Source organism: Phascolarctos cinereus, unplaced genomic scaffold (assembly GCF_003287225.1).
Source record: "Phascolarctos cinereus isolate Bilbo 61053 unplaced genomic scaffold, phaCin_HiC Scaffold_5;HRSCAF=322, whole genome shotgun sequence".
NCBI lineage: Eukaryota > Metazoa > Chordata > Mammalia > Diprotodontia > Phascolarctidae > Phascolarctos > Phascolarctos cinereus.
Window position 1 is genome coordinate 274,791,326 of NW_027555958.1, and position 16,547 is coordinate 274,807,872.

Below are 16,547 nucleotides of genomic sequence, written 5' to 3' on the forward strand. Positions count from 1 at the left end.
CATGCACCTGAGGCTTGAATATCATAAAAGGCTTCATAGTGGCTATTATTATCCTCCCAAAGGACATAAGAAATCATTGAGAGAGAGATGTGCTAAAAGGCACAAAATTCATTACAATTGGTCTGTGGGATCATCCTTTTGATATTAAGCCGTTTTAGTCATTTATGAGAAGTCACCGAAAACAGTAAAAGGAAATTAGGGTAGAAATGCATTGCCTTCCATACAGATGATCTTAAAGTCTTATCTGTAGGCAAAGGTTGGCCAAAATAACCTCTGTGAGACTTATTCTACCCAGTGTTTCTATTTAGTCAGTGTAATTCTTTCTATTTGGTGTGATTCTCCCCACTATTTCCCTGCACCTTCAGTAAATGAAATGTTCATGTATTTTTGTGTTTGGAAGTTAACTGCATTTTGATGGAGGGGTTAAAGGAAGCAGAAGCATGGGCTTCCATGAACAGAATCTCTCTTTCAGAGCTTATCTATACAAACTGAAAAACTAAAAGGAAGACAAATCCAGTTCTATATCATTCCCGGAAGCCTGTCTTAAGTGAGCAAAGATGATACTGACATGGGTCATATATCAATTCTATTTAAAAAGAATAATGAAGCAGGGCAATCTTATGGTCTAAATGTCACAGAAAGGGAGGGAAAGGGCTCAAAATGTTTTCTTTACAACTACAGAAGGAAAATCACACTTGTCTTGGCTCTACCATTAACTGGTATCTGAGTGATCTTGGGAAAATCATGCAATGATGTATAAGGTAAAAGATCTCTTGCTTGCCAAATGATGATAATACCACCATAGCTCCAATTTATCCCACATGTGTCTGGTTTGTATGCAATTGTCTTCATGTTGCCTTCACCATTAAGGCTGTGAGCAGGGACTGTTTAAAAAAAAATTTTTTTTTAAATTTTCTTTATATCCCCAGCACTAGGCACAGTGCCTGGAATACAGTATGTGCTGAATAAATACTTCTTGAGTGATTAACATTAATAATAAACATGTTTTAGAAAAATAGCAAAAAGTATTTTTAAAATGTAACACATTTGCATAAGCAGGTTAAGTTCTCAGAAGGGTAACTGTTACTCCAAATTCAGGCATAACCCTGAGGATAGTTATTCCTAACACTGCAGTTCCTAAGCCCTCACTAGTGTTCTTAATAATCAGTAGGCTTAGATTTCCAAAAAGCAAAGGCATTTGCTAATGTGAAAAACAGCAAAAATAATGGGTACAAAAATAGAAACAAAATAAAACCACAAACACTCAAACCCCCAAGCCTGGAGTGTACTCTCATAAATACACAAAGATTTATAGGAACAGTGAATTTGAACTTTAAATACAGTGGTATTAAGAAATATATTTAGTGGACATATGTAGGGAAGAATAACTCACAACTCCTGGTACTGAAAATCCTTTCTTTTTAGAGTTCTCATGAAGTTTTCCATGGGTGTAGCTCTTTAGTGGGTGGATCACTCAGCAAGACTACAAAGATGTATTCTTCTCTTCAGACTAGTACTCCTCTCCATCACAAGTCATCTTGCACCCTGAAGCTGCCTGTTTCCTCAGGAGTCTTTCCACATTTTTCCTTAGTGTGTCTGAACTGAAACCAGGCAGGGAATACCAGTTCATGATCCATGGAAATGGCTTCAATTGGCAAGTTCATTCAGATGACACCAGAAAAAGGCATTATAAAGTATGTTTTTGCTTGTTGTTGGAGTATGAGCTTTGCTGAGTTTGGAGAGGATCATCACCAGGTTGGACACAAGGATATGAATTTATTGGTGAGCAACACTTGAAGACAAACTGCTAAGTTATAAAGGGGTTGTGACCTATCAGTGGAGGGTGTGTCCAAATGGATGAAACTGCAGATACTTTGAGTATCATAGTAATAAGAGCAATCTTTAAATTTAGAGGAAGGCTATCTTAAGAACATAAAATTGTCTTCTATGCCAGAGTTCCAGTCTTTATGACACAATGAAAGGCTTTCTTCCCAGTTCCATGGGACCTGGTATGAATATTGAATCTCTAATCAAGAACAACACCATAAACAGTGAAGGAAACATTCTAAAGGCGTCAAGCAAGACCAATTCTCCACTATTTCCAAGATTAACAGAATTATATTTATGTCTGAATATGGATCCTTACTTTCCAATCTTAAAACAGATAGTGATGTGGCTTATTTTTCCTAATTATGTCTTCAACAGTTTGGCAGTAAAAAGAGAAAGACAATAGTGATAGATGTTGTTTGCAAGCCTTCCATCCTAGCAAATGCTCAGAGGAAATCACGGACTTCGTAAGGCAGCTGCTTTAACGGTATAAGGTTAAAAATAGAACCATAAAAGACAAAGGCTATTGCAAACCTATCTAAAAATAAATAAGTACTCTCTTAAATCCTCAATTATAGGTCATTTAAGGAAAAGACAATCAAGTTCAGAGAACAATAAACAGGGATGCCTGGAGTTCTCATGAGTATCCCAGCTTTATAAATTAATTTCAGTATAGTTTCTAATGTGTAATATACATATTAGAGTACATTCTCATAACCACCAACAGTAGTGTCATTCTGTAAGCCCTTGGAGTTGATGAGTTTAAAAACTAATACAATAGCAAATCTTCAATAAATATGACTGACATAAACCATTTGTCATATGGAGAATGCCATGAAAATTACTGGTAACCAAGAAGAAAGCTTTTTGGGATCATTTTTTAAAGATAAGAGTTTTTTAGTGAATTTAACCCAAATAAAATAACATACAAAAAGCAGTTTGCTGACCTTAAAGTGCTGTGTAAATTCTAACTTTTAAAGGACTGTAGACAGGAGAAAGTGGGGTAGTAGGAGTAGCAGGAACAATGAGAATGATGGGGAGAATTACTACAAGCCTTTCCCTAATTAATAGTCCTTTGTAGATACCCAGCTTGATCACCTGGAAAATCAAGCATAGCTCAACGACTAGAAATTAATTCAGGTACTAAATAAATTTAAAGTTAGTAATCAAAAGGTGCTTTGGGGAGGAAAACAAAAAAAAAACCCCTCATTTACAGCAGTATATGGTCCAAGATGTTAGTTTAAACCCAATTTCTGTCAAACTGATTTCCAGTTTTCAGAGTAGTTCTTGTCAAATAGAGAGTTCTTTCAAGAATAAATCTAATAATAATAATAATTAAATTTAATATTTATATGGCATCTTAAGTTTGGAAAGCACTTTGCAAACCTTAAAGTGCTATATAATTTCTAGCTTTTAAAGTCCTATGGACAGGGAAAAGGGGGAGGGAATGAGAATGATGGAGATATCTTTACAAATATCACCTCATTTGATCAGGGCTAATCTGCAAGGCATGCACCTATACATGTCATCCCCATTTTACAGAAGAAGGTGAGGCTCAGAGAGGTTAAGTGCTTTGTCCATGGTCCTGAAGCTAGATGGTGTCAGAGGGTGCATTAAGAATCATATCTCTTCTGACTCCAAATCTTTCTACCACATTATGGTGCCTCTTTTTTGAAAGGACAAACTACTAAGAATCCAGGATTTCCACCGGACAGAGGAAGTAGTAACATTGAAAATCCATTCACTGCACTTTCAACAGTTAGAATGAAATTTCTGAATCAAAAACAGAACTCCACAGGAGGCTATTCATTAGTCCCATTCACCCAAAAGAGAATTCCACCCTTTATTCCAATCTAGGCAGCCCAGGAAACCAAATAAATCCCAAATGATTCTTTTAAGAGAATCAACAAAAAAGAGATGCAGAAAACACCAACACTGCAGAGGCTCCCTCTTACCTCTAGGGTAAACTATAAACACCTCTCTTTAGCTTTTAAAGCCCTTCACAATTTGGGCCCAAACTATCTTTCATCTCATTACACTCTGTAATCCAATCAAACTTGCTTTTTCTCTTTTCCTGATATAGGTCACTCTTATCTCCTCTCTTGGTGCCTCTGCATTAACCATCCCCCATATCAGGAAACGTCCTGCCTCCTCATCTCCACTGGAGAGAACACCTCTTTTCCTTTAAGAGGCAACTCAAGCATTCCTTCTACATGAAGCTTCTCCTGATCTCCTCCAACTGCTAATGCTCTTGATCTCAAACTATCTTATAGTTATCTACTTTGTCTTTATTCTGCATACATTTATAAATAAACTCATCTCCCCCTTTAGAATGCAACCTCCTTGTGAATAGGGATTATTTCATTCATTGTATTTATATCCCCAGTGGCATAGTGCAGGTATTTAATAAATGTTTATTGGATTGAATATCCCCAGTGCTCAGCACTATGTCTGGCACAGAACAGGTGTTCATTGGCTTAGCTTGGCTAGGCTATCCTCAGTGCTTGGCATATAGCAGACAATTAAAAATACTTGACTGAAAGTGAGGAATGGACTACTTCAGCTGTTTTAGGAATATGTTTACTGTTTATCAATAAATTAATGTCCTAATGAAGTAAGTATGATTTGGGAAACATGGTTAGTATAAACAATTTATGCATTCAAAAATCCTTTTATTTGAGGAATTTAAATAAACTCATTGTAAATAGACCCATTTAGGATGTATAGAGGAAACATACAATCACTAGAGAATGACTCTTGCCCAACAATTCTGAAATTTATAAATATAATTAATATTATTATAATTATACACATTATATAATTGTAATAACAGAATATAATTAACACTTAAAAATTTACTTTTATAAAGGGATGTGTTGTATTTGGAGAAGGAAAACAGAGATGAAGGTGCCAATTGTTAGGACAATCCAAAACCAATAATCAGGCAACAGCTGCTTCCATGATGATAAACTCTTCCCAAAAAAGTAACCACCCACTTTAAATGCCCCTTGGCAATAATAAGCACCAGCCCCCCAAAATCCAGATTTATGACCTTAGACAAATAATAGCTCCTAATGTTAGCATAAAGCCTTCCTTCCCAGGACTAACTTTGCCCTTAAAAATATTTTATTAATATTTACATAAGATAAGTGACTCTAAATTTTAAAAGACCATAATTGTCCCTTTTGTAGGTTCCCATGTCATAATTACTATATCAGTCTAATTTTTTCCAAGAGAATCAAGAAGATACTTATATCTAGTCACTACCATAACTACATTTAATGATAATGAAATATGAGAAGCTAAATACAAAACTTAATTTACTCCTATGCTACTTGAAGGACAAAATAAAAGGATAAAAATATTTTTTACATTTTTTCCAGCCAGTAATCAATAGGATCACCACTAGTTTCCTTTAATTATTGCTTTTTTATCATCCTCATCATCAATTTCATTAAATCATAGGCAGCTGGAACAAAGACAAGATTTCAGATAGTGGTAAAAAAAGAATGGCATGACTATTGGGGAAGTCTAAATTAGCTGGAACTACTCTTGCAGTATTATTAGGCAAATGATATATTCTTCACAGTTATGACATTTTCTGAATTGAAACTGATGAAGTCATCTATTCTGCCTAACTGGGAGTTGAAAGTAAAGGAAACTTAGCATGTCTAAATATACTGCAATCTGGTGCTTCAGTTAAAAGCAGTATTAAATATTGGAAAAAAACTATACCTATAAGCTTGTAGAACTAGAGTCTACCAAAGGGTAATGGAAGAGATAGAAGATAATAAATAGTAACACTTTGAATTTCATTGGATATTTTAACTGATGAAAATGCAAAATAAACATTTCCTTCTCAAATAGCCAGAAAGACCCATCTGGTCATATTGACTATATATCCCTTTGTTGTCCCTATGGTTCCATTCAATAGAAGTGCCACATGGATGATAAAGCTGCAGGGATGCTGACATACAGGGAGGGAGGAGGTGGGAGAGGGTGGAGAAACCCATAACAGATAAGAAGTAAGTAATGTCAAGGATTAGAGGACCATAGATATAGAGCAGGAAGAGACCTTGAAGGAGGTCTTCTAATCTAACACCCTCATTTTATAAATAAGCCCAGAAGTTAAGTGACTTGCCCAAGATCTCCTAGGTATTGAGGGGAAGAGCGAGAATTTCAAACCAGTTCTTCTGACTCTAAATCTCACATACTTTCCACAGCACCACAATGGTAAAAGGACAAGGGCATTTGAAAAATATTGCACAAGTACATTGGTACAATGAACAAACTCACTTTGTACCAGTGAAAACATTTTGCTTAACCCAGGGCGTGTTCTGACATAAAGAAATACTTCCTTTGAAAATAATAAAGTCTGCCTATTGCAACAAAAATTTAACATTCAGAAGTCACTGTTTTTTTTTCATATCCTGTGAGGGCACTGGTTATTCCTGCTTTTAGGAAATTAATAATTAAAGACAGGGAAACACCCCCCCCCAATTTTTTTTTGGTAAGCCAGAGTTACTAGTCATCTTTTTTCTAATCAATTACATTTTATTTTTCTAATTAACAGAATCTATTTCTTTCCTGCCCACTCCTTTACCTCAATTTTTTAAAAAAAGAAAAAAAAATCCTTGTAACAAATATGGACTGTCAAGCAAAACAAATTCCCTCATTGGCCATGTCCAAAAAACATATTTGTTCCATTCTGCACCTTGAGTCTATCACCTCTCTGTCGGAAGGTAGATAATAGCATGCTTCGTCACCACTCCTCTGGAATCATGGATGGTCAATGCATGGATACTCATGGTTATTTCCCCCAAATCCACTTGAGTTCCTAAGCACAACTGGAAGAAAAGGCAACCTGGTCTCAGTTAGGAGTTGCTCAGCAAACATCAGAGAATGGACAAGTTATTGGGAATACAAGAGAACAGCTGAGACCAAAAATTCAAGAGAAAAAAGCCCAAGTTAAAAACTTAGCTTATAAACAGATAAATGAATGGATCAGAAAGACAGAAGGAAGAATGAGTAAAACTTCAAAGAGAGGCCAGACCTCACTAACGAGACGGAAAATGAACCAAAATGTCCTAATGAAAAAGAAGCCTGCAGGCTCCCCAGAGGATCATGGAAGAGCAATTAGAATCTCCAGAATGCTTCAAAATAGAAATAAAACTTCGCAAAGTAGAAAGTAGGAATGGAATTTGGTTAGAAATCAGAGCTCTCTAAGCAGAATTTAAAAACACAACGAAACCAAAATTAAACATGAGTAAGTTCCTCCATCCAGATTATGGGTGTGGGTGTACACCCACACACACACACACGTTAAAGGTATATCTGGGTGTGGGTGTATGTATGCATGTATGTATGTTAAGGGTATATGTGAGTGTGTGTATATACATATACCGCCCCCCATATATACCCTTTATATATATACACACCCACTACACACACACACACACACACACACACACACAGAGACACACACAGATTAAGGGTATATATGGATATGTAAGAAGACAGTTGAAAGGCTGCAGGAGATTTGAGTAGAGTGCTTTTTGGATTCCTGTAGAAATCACCAAGATCTTGGCCTATCTTATTGGAGCTACAGCAGTGGACAATCACATCATTCAGTAGATGATAAAACTGGGGGAAATGAGGCACCAACTTTATCCACCTCAGGGGTCTCTAACACGACTGAATTCTGAGTCTACTTTCTGACATCCACTTGGAGTCCTGCTATCATGGCTACATCAGGGAATAAAGCTACCCCTAGGTAGGCAACTGTATATAGAGAAGACAGGGATGGGCTGCTAAGAGTGTAAAACAGAGAGGAGGCATTGAATAAGAAGGTGGTCCAGGTCCCAGGTCTGGACCTATCATCCTGTCTCAGGCAAGGTTGAAGAATAAGGCACGAAGAGGAAGTAGGATCCTGCCAACCATCCACAACGGGAGCCCAATAGCAGTAGTGGCATCCAGAATGCAGTAGGGATATACCCTGGGCCTAGCCACCAATCCAGAGGGTGAAGGAAGAGGGGCAACCTGACCCTTGCACCAAGTCCCAGTACAGGAACTGATGCTGATGTGAGACATAAGAGAATATAAAATTCCTGATATAATGAAGAAATATTATCAGTTAAGAGAAGCCCAAGAGGTAAACCCAGAAGAATCAAACTGTCAAATATTTATTAAGCTCTTGCTATCTATAAGGCATTGTGTTAGGCACCAAGTATACAAAGAAAGACACAAAACTAGGTCCTGACCTCAAGAAGCTTACATTATAATGGGAGACACAAAACAGATGTCAGTGCACCAAACATAAATACAGAGTATTTATACAAACATTTATACAAATCTATAAATACAGAGTAGATGGAATAGCGCCTTAGAGGGGAAGGAACTAGATCTTTAAGTGTGGTCTTTTGACTGAATCCAAACTTCACAGATTACAACAAATTTGTTCTGTGAAGTTTGGACTCACTGAAAGGGCCACACTTGAGGGCTGAGAGGACCACATACGGCCTTGAGGCCACAGGTTCTCCATCCTTGTACTAGTAGCTGTGGGGATCAGAAAAGGCACTCGGGAATAAGCAGTACTTGAGCTGAGTCTTAAAGGAAAGAGGGACTCCAGGACTTGGAAGAGAAGAAGAACATTCCAGACATGGGAGTTGTGGCTGTTCAGTTGTTTTCAGTCATGTGGACTCTTTATGACCCCATTTGAGGTTTTCTTGGCAAAGATACTCGAGTGGTTTGCCATTTCCTTCTCCAGCTCATTTTACAGAAGAGGAAACTGAGGCAATCAGGATTAAGTAATTTGCCCAGAGTCACACAGTTAGTAAGTGCCTAAGGCCAGATCTGAACTGAGAAAGATAAGTCATCCTGACTCCAGGTCACCTAGATGCCCCACATATGGGGGATAAGATAGGAAAAGGCATGGGAATGGGAAAGGGAGTTTTGTGAATGAGAAACAGCAAGGCGATCAGTTTGACTGGACAATAGAGTGTATAAGGAAGTAATCTGTAAGGAGACTATGAAAGGCAGGAAAAGACCAGGTTGTGAAAACCTTTAAGTGCCCAATAGAGGGGTTTAAATTGATTCCAGAGATAATGAGAAGCCACTGGAGTTTGCTAAGTAGGGAGCAGGGGTGATGTGGTCAGATCTACACTTTAAGAAAATCATTTTGGCAGCTGTATAAAGGGAGGATTGGAGTGGGGAGAGACTAGAGGCAATTGGTTCAATTAGAAGAGTATTACAATAAAATGGGCAAGAGGTGAGGAGGGCTCAAACCAGAATTACAACTATGTGACTGGAGAGAAGCAGATATATACAAGAGATTGCATTAAAGGTAAAAACAACAAGACTTAGCAAGTGATTGAATATATGGGTATTCAAGAAATTTAAAAATTAGTAAATACATAATAATTATAAGTTCATCCTCAGAGAAAGAAAAAGAAAAGAATGGCTTGACCAGAACAGCTCTAAGAGTTGATAGAAGAAAGGAAGCAGATTTTTAAAAATGAAATTATAGCTTCTGAGGAACACATGAGGAGATAAAAATATTATATCATTAGGCGAAAAACCTGGGCTCTCTACAAAAATACACTAAAGATAAAATTTATTTTGATTCTATTTATTTAATAGATTAAGGATTCTATTAGAAAATAAGAAATATTTTTTAAAAAGAGGGGGTATCAAAAATGAAAAAAAATATAAGGTACCTATTAATAAAAACAAATTACCTGGAAAACAGTTTGAGGAGAGATAATTTAAGAATTATAAGACTAACTAAAAAAGATTACCAAACAGAAAACTTGGATGATATATTTCAAGAAGTCATATAATAAAACTGTCTAGAACTATTAAACCAAGAAAGAAAGATTAAAGTCGAATCCACAGGTCACCATCCTAAAGAAAAATTAAATTGAAAATACCCAGAAATGTCAGAGCCAATGTGCAGAATGTCCAGGTTTAAAACAAACAACAACAATAACAACAACTCCAAGCCAAAACTAAAGAGTATACACAGATCAATTATTTCTAATGAATATTGATGCAAAAATGTTGAAGAAAATATTAGCCAAAAGGCTATCACAACATATTAAAAGGATTATAGACAATGATCGGACTATACTAAGAATATAGGGCTTGTTCAACATTAGGAAAACTATAAACAGAATAGGTTATATTACTTTTAAAAACAATAAAAATCACACAATTACTATTAATATATGTAATAAAAGAATTTGAAAAAATGTAATGTAAACATTAAAAACACTGTACAAATTAGGAATAAATTTACTTAACATGATAAACAGTTTCTATCTAAGAGCAAGGGCCAACATTTTATGTCATGGAAAAATATTACAGGTCTTTCTAATAAAATTAGGGACAAAGCAAGAGGATCATTATTATTTAATATAGTTCTAGAAATGCTAACTATTACAATGAGACAAGATAAAGCCACTGGAGGAATAAACATTAAGCAAAGAAGAAAAAGTTATTGCTATTTGCAGATGATAAGATGGTTTACATCAAGAACTCTAGAGATATATTTGCAAACTAACTAGAACAATAATTTCCCAAAAGCAAGACTATAAAATAAAACCACAAAAATAATCAGCCTTTTAGCATATTACTAATAAAATCTTAAAAACATAACAGAAAAATAAATTTAACTGAAAATAATTACAGGTTACATAAAATCCTAAGGAATTTATCTACTAAAACACTCTGAGGACTTATAAGAATATAATCTTTATAGAAATAAAGGAAGACTAGAGAATAAAAGAGAAAGCCCCATGTTTGGGCCATGTTTAATATAATGAAATAAAAATACTATTTATATTACAGTGTTTGATAAATTCAAGGACACTAACTAATAGGGTAATAACTCACTACGGAGAACTAGGAGGCACTGTAGATATGTCTGCAGTAAAGAAGAGCTCGATTCAAATCCTACCTCAGGCATTTACTAGCTGTGTGACCTTAGGGAAGTCATTTAACCCTTATCTGCCTCAGTTTCCTCATCTGTAAAATGGGGATGATAGCACCTATTTTCAATCACCTTGTTTGGCACATAGCAGACACTATATAAATGTCAGCTATTATTTTTTGACAAAAACTTCTGGAAGAACTGGAAAGTAGGCTGGCAGAAATTATATTTAGGCCAGCATCTCACACATCAACCACACTAAGGTACCAATGGATATATCATATAGAAATTACAGGAGAAGTGAAGAAAATACTGTTTACAACTCTGGATAAGAAGAATTCTTAACTACATAAAGGGCAGTTACAGAAAATAAAATGGATAATTTTGATTACACAAAATTGAAAAGCTTTTGCAAAACAAAATCTAAGCAGTTATAATTAAAATGAAAAGGCACCTGAGGGAAAAACTTTACTGGAAATTTCTTTGATAAAGCACTTATAAAAACTTTATGAACCAGAAAATCATCAACAAACATAAACAATGGCTAGATAATGAAGAATGTATATGAATGCAAATCTTACAACTTATTCTTTCAAATATGCATTGTTTTACACGACAGTATCAAAATTGCTTTGCTTGTCTATGTTCTCCCTCTCAATACTGACCCGTCTGTTTCGTGTATTTTTAAATGTTTTATTTATGCTCTTTTTTTCTATCACTATTGCTGCCAAATCTTTGTTCATCTTTGTTTTTCAAAAAAAAATTTTTTTAAGCTGAGTTTTATCTAGATAGATAATTCAATGTCTAGATAGATATTATCTAGATAAATTATTCAGTGTCTTTTTTGCTTTCAATTCTGTTTATCACTTTTTTAATTTTAAAAATTTCTATTATGGCATTCAGTTTGAATTTAAAAAAAATTTTTGTTGCATTTAATAGTTGTTTAATTGTTCTTTCTTTTGTTCATGAAAATGTTTAGAGAAATAAAATTGCCCCTAAAGACTGCTCTCAAATGTTTTAGTAAATATATGTAGTTGTCAATTTCTTTGATGAAATTATGTATTGTTCTATAATTTGTTCTTCAAGCTACTAATTATTAGGATTGAATATATTTTCAATTAAATACAGCCCTCCAGGAAATACTGACTGTTAACTGACTGTTAATAATGTTGATGGACAGCTAGGTGGTACAGTGAATAGAGTATTAGGTCTGGAGTCTAGAAGGCTTATCTTTCTGACTTCAAATCTGTCCTCAGACATTTACTAGCTGTATGACCCTTGGCAAGTCACTTAACTCTGTCTGCCTCAGTTTCCCCATCTATAAAATGAGCTAGAGAAGGAAATGGCAAACCACTTCAGTATCTTTGCCAAGAAAACTCCCAATGGGGTTACAAAGAGTTGGAAGCAACTAAAAATGACTGAACTGTGTTCAGGCTCCCATGAAGGAGCTTAAAGGGGAAAACAGAGATTTAGGATTACTTCCTTGATGATTTTCAGCTATACAGGTTGGGTTCCAGCACAGCCTGTGCTTGATCAACCCGAGGCTCTCTCAAAGTTCTCCCCCTTTTCTTTGTGAAGTTACCACTGCCTGTATTAGTGCTCTCTAGCTCCATGTGCTTCTTATAGGTTCCCCTTCTCCAGTTCCAAGCATCTTCTATTTGATCCATCAGGAACTGGGTTCTTCTTTGAGTCTGTCTCTTCAACTCAGTGAAATGAGTTCTAAAGGTCACCCAGAGGAATGAGTTACTTGTTATCTTACTGAGTTGCTGCTTCCTTTCTGATTCACTCAAAAGCCTCATTCATGCCTCATAAAGGGATCATCTCTGGCATGGTCACATTTTACAGTTTAATACCTCGTTATTTGGTCCCTTTTCTGTTAGGTACATAGCAACCTTTTCAACTAGAGACATCAAATTTTGCTGAAACAGTTAAGATTCTCCAAAAGGTAGGACTCATTCATTAGATGCTGAGCTATGTACACACAGTATAAGTACCATCAATCTAGAGAAAATATAATATTTTACACTATGATTTTTTTTAAATTCTAAATTTAACAAACACCAAATAAAACTGGAATTTCCATACATACTATTATTTTCTTAGAAACATTACCAACTGTGATTAAAATACTATTAAGGATATCAGAGATAGAAAGGTCCCACATACACAACAAAATTTATGGAGATAAACTGGAGATAAACAAAATTTATGGCGATAGCAAAAAAGTAGAAACATTTATTGGGGAATTGCTAGACAAACTGTGATATATAAATGTAATGTGGTGATTACTATGCAATAAGAAATAACAACAGGTAGAATTGCAGAGAAATCCGAGAAGACTTGTATGAACTAATGAAGGGCAAAAGTAGAATCACAAGAATACATGCAACTAATATATTCATTTAAATGAAACCAACATTAAAAGACATCCACGTACTAGGCAGAGTAGGTGCCTGATAAATGTCTGCTGACTGACTGACTGAATTGATCTTATATGAAATCACCCATCTTGGTTCCAGAGGAGTGAAGAATACTTTTGTCCTCCTGGTAGAACTGGAGTGGACTACAGATGTCAAATGTTGCATGTATAGTCAGATATAATATTGGACAATGTTTTACTTAACTATTTTGGTTTGTATATACAAAGGAGGGTTCTAGGGAAGTGACAGTGGTGTAAAAGCATCCATAAACATTTTATTAAAGGAAAGCTGACCTTCCATTCCCCCATTCCCCAATAGGTTGGCTAATCTGTTCCAAATAACTGATAGGATCAGGAACAGAAACCAGGAGTCTTGGATCCCAATGTCTTTGATCTCTCCCCCAAGGAAACATCCCTCCCTCTAACTCTCAACAGCTTTCTAAAAAGGTAGTGACGCAGAAGCCTAAAAGAAGTTGTTAGAAATGAAAAGAAACAAAATCGCCACAGGGGAATTGATAACTAGAAAAAAAACCAAAAATCAAAAAACCAAAACACCAAAACACCACATTAAAAAAGATAATTCTACAGACAAATTCTGTGCCAAAGGTCAGATTCCAAGGCCAGAAACTCTCTGCCTACAAAAAAGTAAAAACTGCTTGGGATCTTGACTCTGGTACTGTTCTGCTTCTGGCTGCACTGCATTCAGAGTCTGCCCAATAAGGATAGAGCAATGTGATTTTCAAAGCCCCTTCCAGGAGTTAGAATTTATCTAGTCGGATCAGAAAAAATAAATACTCACGCTATTGTTGCTTCCTTTGTTGTCCTCATACTTAGTTTCTATGTGAATGGAGAATTTTGGCAAAAATGAGCACTGTAAAAGAGAAAATTTCCATTAGTTAAAAGCTATCATCCACCCAAATGTTTAATGTATCATATTGGCTACCTACCTACCTATTTGGTCTTCAGCAAGAGATAAAACAAATAGTAGCCCAAATTAAGGCATCTACAATACAATGACCCACCCTAATTCTGAAGAACTCATGATTAAACATGCTAACCAACTCCATTTAGAGAAATGATGAACTAAAGTGCATACTGAAGCATTTTTTTCTCCTTCTTGCTTTTTTTTTTCCAGTGGGGGAAAGAACATAGCTAATGATGAAATTTGTTTTGTATGACTATATGTATTTGTAGTAAGTTTTGTTTTCTTTGCTTTCTTATTGATTGGGGAAGGGGTAGGAGAAGAGAGGGTAATGGAAAAAAAAGGATTAAAAAAGTTTAAAAAAAACACATTGAAGTTTTAGAAACGAGGTTTTCTTATGACCAGAAAGAAATAACTTTATGATCTAGACTGTCTGAGCATCCCATGAAACTATAAGGGGAATAAGCTATAATTCACTGTAAACTAACGGTTTTTAAAAAACTCACCCCCCCAAAAAAAAGAAACAAAAAAACAAATTCAAGGCATCTAGTCTCCTCCCTCTACCCCCACCATATTACAGATAAAGAAACTAAAGCCCAAATTGTTTAAGAGACTGGTTCATGATCACACAGGTAGTAAGTGGAAGATCTAGGGTTCAAGCCCAGGTCTTCTGCACAAAGTATGAGATGTGTCAAACCCTGCAGCTTCTGGGAAAGGTCCAACTTTAGGATCAGTGAGCTCACTGAAGCTGAGCATTGAAAGAGCTACTAACTCAATTGAGACAATTCATGAGAACAGTCCAGAACTTTTTATCAGGGGCAAATACATTTTCCAAATCAAATAAGCTTTGGTGTATACACACTCCATTTTATTGTTTTTTGTTTTGTTTTTCTTACAAGTTGACCTATAGAAAATGGAAGCTATTCCTGGCCTGTCTGCCCCTGGATGGCAACTTCTGGAGCCCTCAATCCACAGATCCAGTTGTAGACATGGGGTTCAATTAATCTCTTGGGCAAAATGTCATCTCCTTAATATGCTGAATTGACAACAGGAGGCAACTCATGTATGTACATCTTCAGGACGATTCTAGGCAGTTTCATTCATTTTATTCCACAGACGTCAGGAGCTAAGGTACCTTGAGAAAAATTTCTTGACTCACATTGCTAAAGCCTCTGTCTGGTTGGCACTGAGCCTAGCCTTAACTCTCCGGGTCAATGAAGTGATACTTTACCAGGGATGTGTCTGCAGTTTTCTCAAGGGGGAAAAAAATGCCCTTAGAAAATGCTGCAGATGCAAGAGAAAGTAGGAAAGAATTGGAATAATTAAAATCCTAAGAGGTTGGGACAATTTTAAGTAAAAGTAGGTGACGCATCTTAAGTGGCTCCCAATGTCTGAGAAGACAGCTTCACCTCCATTACTCATTTCTAAAGGATTATCACTGCATTCCCTCCCCAACTATGATGTCAGCGTCATTAGACATGCTATTAATATTCTTCCTGATACCACATGCGTGTGCACATTTCTGCATTCATCTCCCTTAATCTAAGTAAAATAAACTGTGCCAAAGAAAACATGAAAACAATTAATCCTAATAATTGTGTTTATGAAGAATGATACACTGCAATTATCCATTAACCTCTTCTTTGCTGCCTTCTGCCAAATGTGTCACACATTTAAGATGGTTCTCAGTAGCTACTTAGCTTAGCTTACACACAACTTCATGGAGTTTTGAAGTAAAAGGACAAGAAATGACTTCTTGGGTCACTGAACAAAATAGGGCATCTCAGACTACCAGAGTGATGCTTTACTGTTAGAGGGACTCAGGCAGTTGCACCTGTTGAGAAACCCTGTTAAAAGCTTTTAAAGAGATAGTGTTTTCTTATCTATGATTCACACCAGAGAGGCTGCATGGAATAGTGGATAGAGGGCCAGCACCGGAGGCAGGAAAAACTGGTCAAGTCCCATTTATACTAGCTGAGGCCTGGCCCTGAGAAGTTATGGGAATTGCTTATGGTAACAGAGGGGCTGGGCCTCTATTCAAAGGCTCTTCAAGTTTGTAGAACCAGGCCTAGACTGTGCTCCAAGAAGCCGACGTCACTCTTGCACGTCATGGCAAGCCACTAGAATAAGATTTTAGAGGAGACGGAATTAAAGAAATAAACAAAAAAATCCAGACTCCCTGTCCAAGAAGGGTTTTGAATTTTCAGATATCTATATACCTCTTCTCCCTTTTGTGGCTAAATTCCTTGAGGTGGCCATCTACATCTAGTGCCTTTCCTTCTCACTCTCTTAATTCTGCAATCTGGCTTTTGACTTCATCACTCAACTGAAATTGCTCTCTACAAAGTTACCAACGATCTCTTCATTGCCAAATCTAATGAATTCTTCTCAAATCCTCATCTTTCCTGACCTCTCTGCTGCCTTCAATACCGTCAATCATTCCCTTTTTC

The 16,547-nt window shown here is 36.1% G+C and overlaps 1 protein-coding gene across 3 annotated transcripts in view; it reads right to left on the minus strand.

The window, feature by feature from the left end:
- Positions 1–16,547, minus strand: part of PITPNC1 (phosphatidylinositol transfer protein cytoplasmic 1) — a 360,189-nt gene that overhangs the window by 142,794 nt on the left and 200,848 nt on the right. For all 3 annotated transcript variants that reach the window (XM_021000755.2, XM_078155882.1, XM_021000756.2), the window contains one exon: positions 13,975–14,046. In XM_021000755.2, coding sequence (XP_020856414.1) covers positions 13,975–14,046 — 72 coding nt within the window. The remainder of the gene's footprint in view (positions 1–13,974; positions 14,047–16,547) is intronic.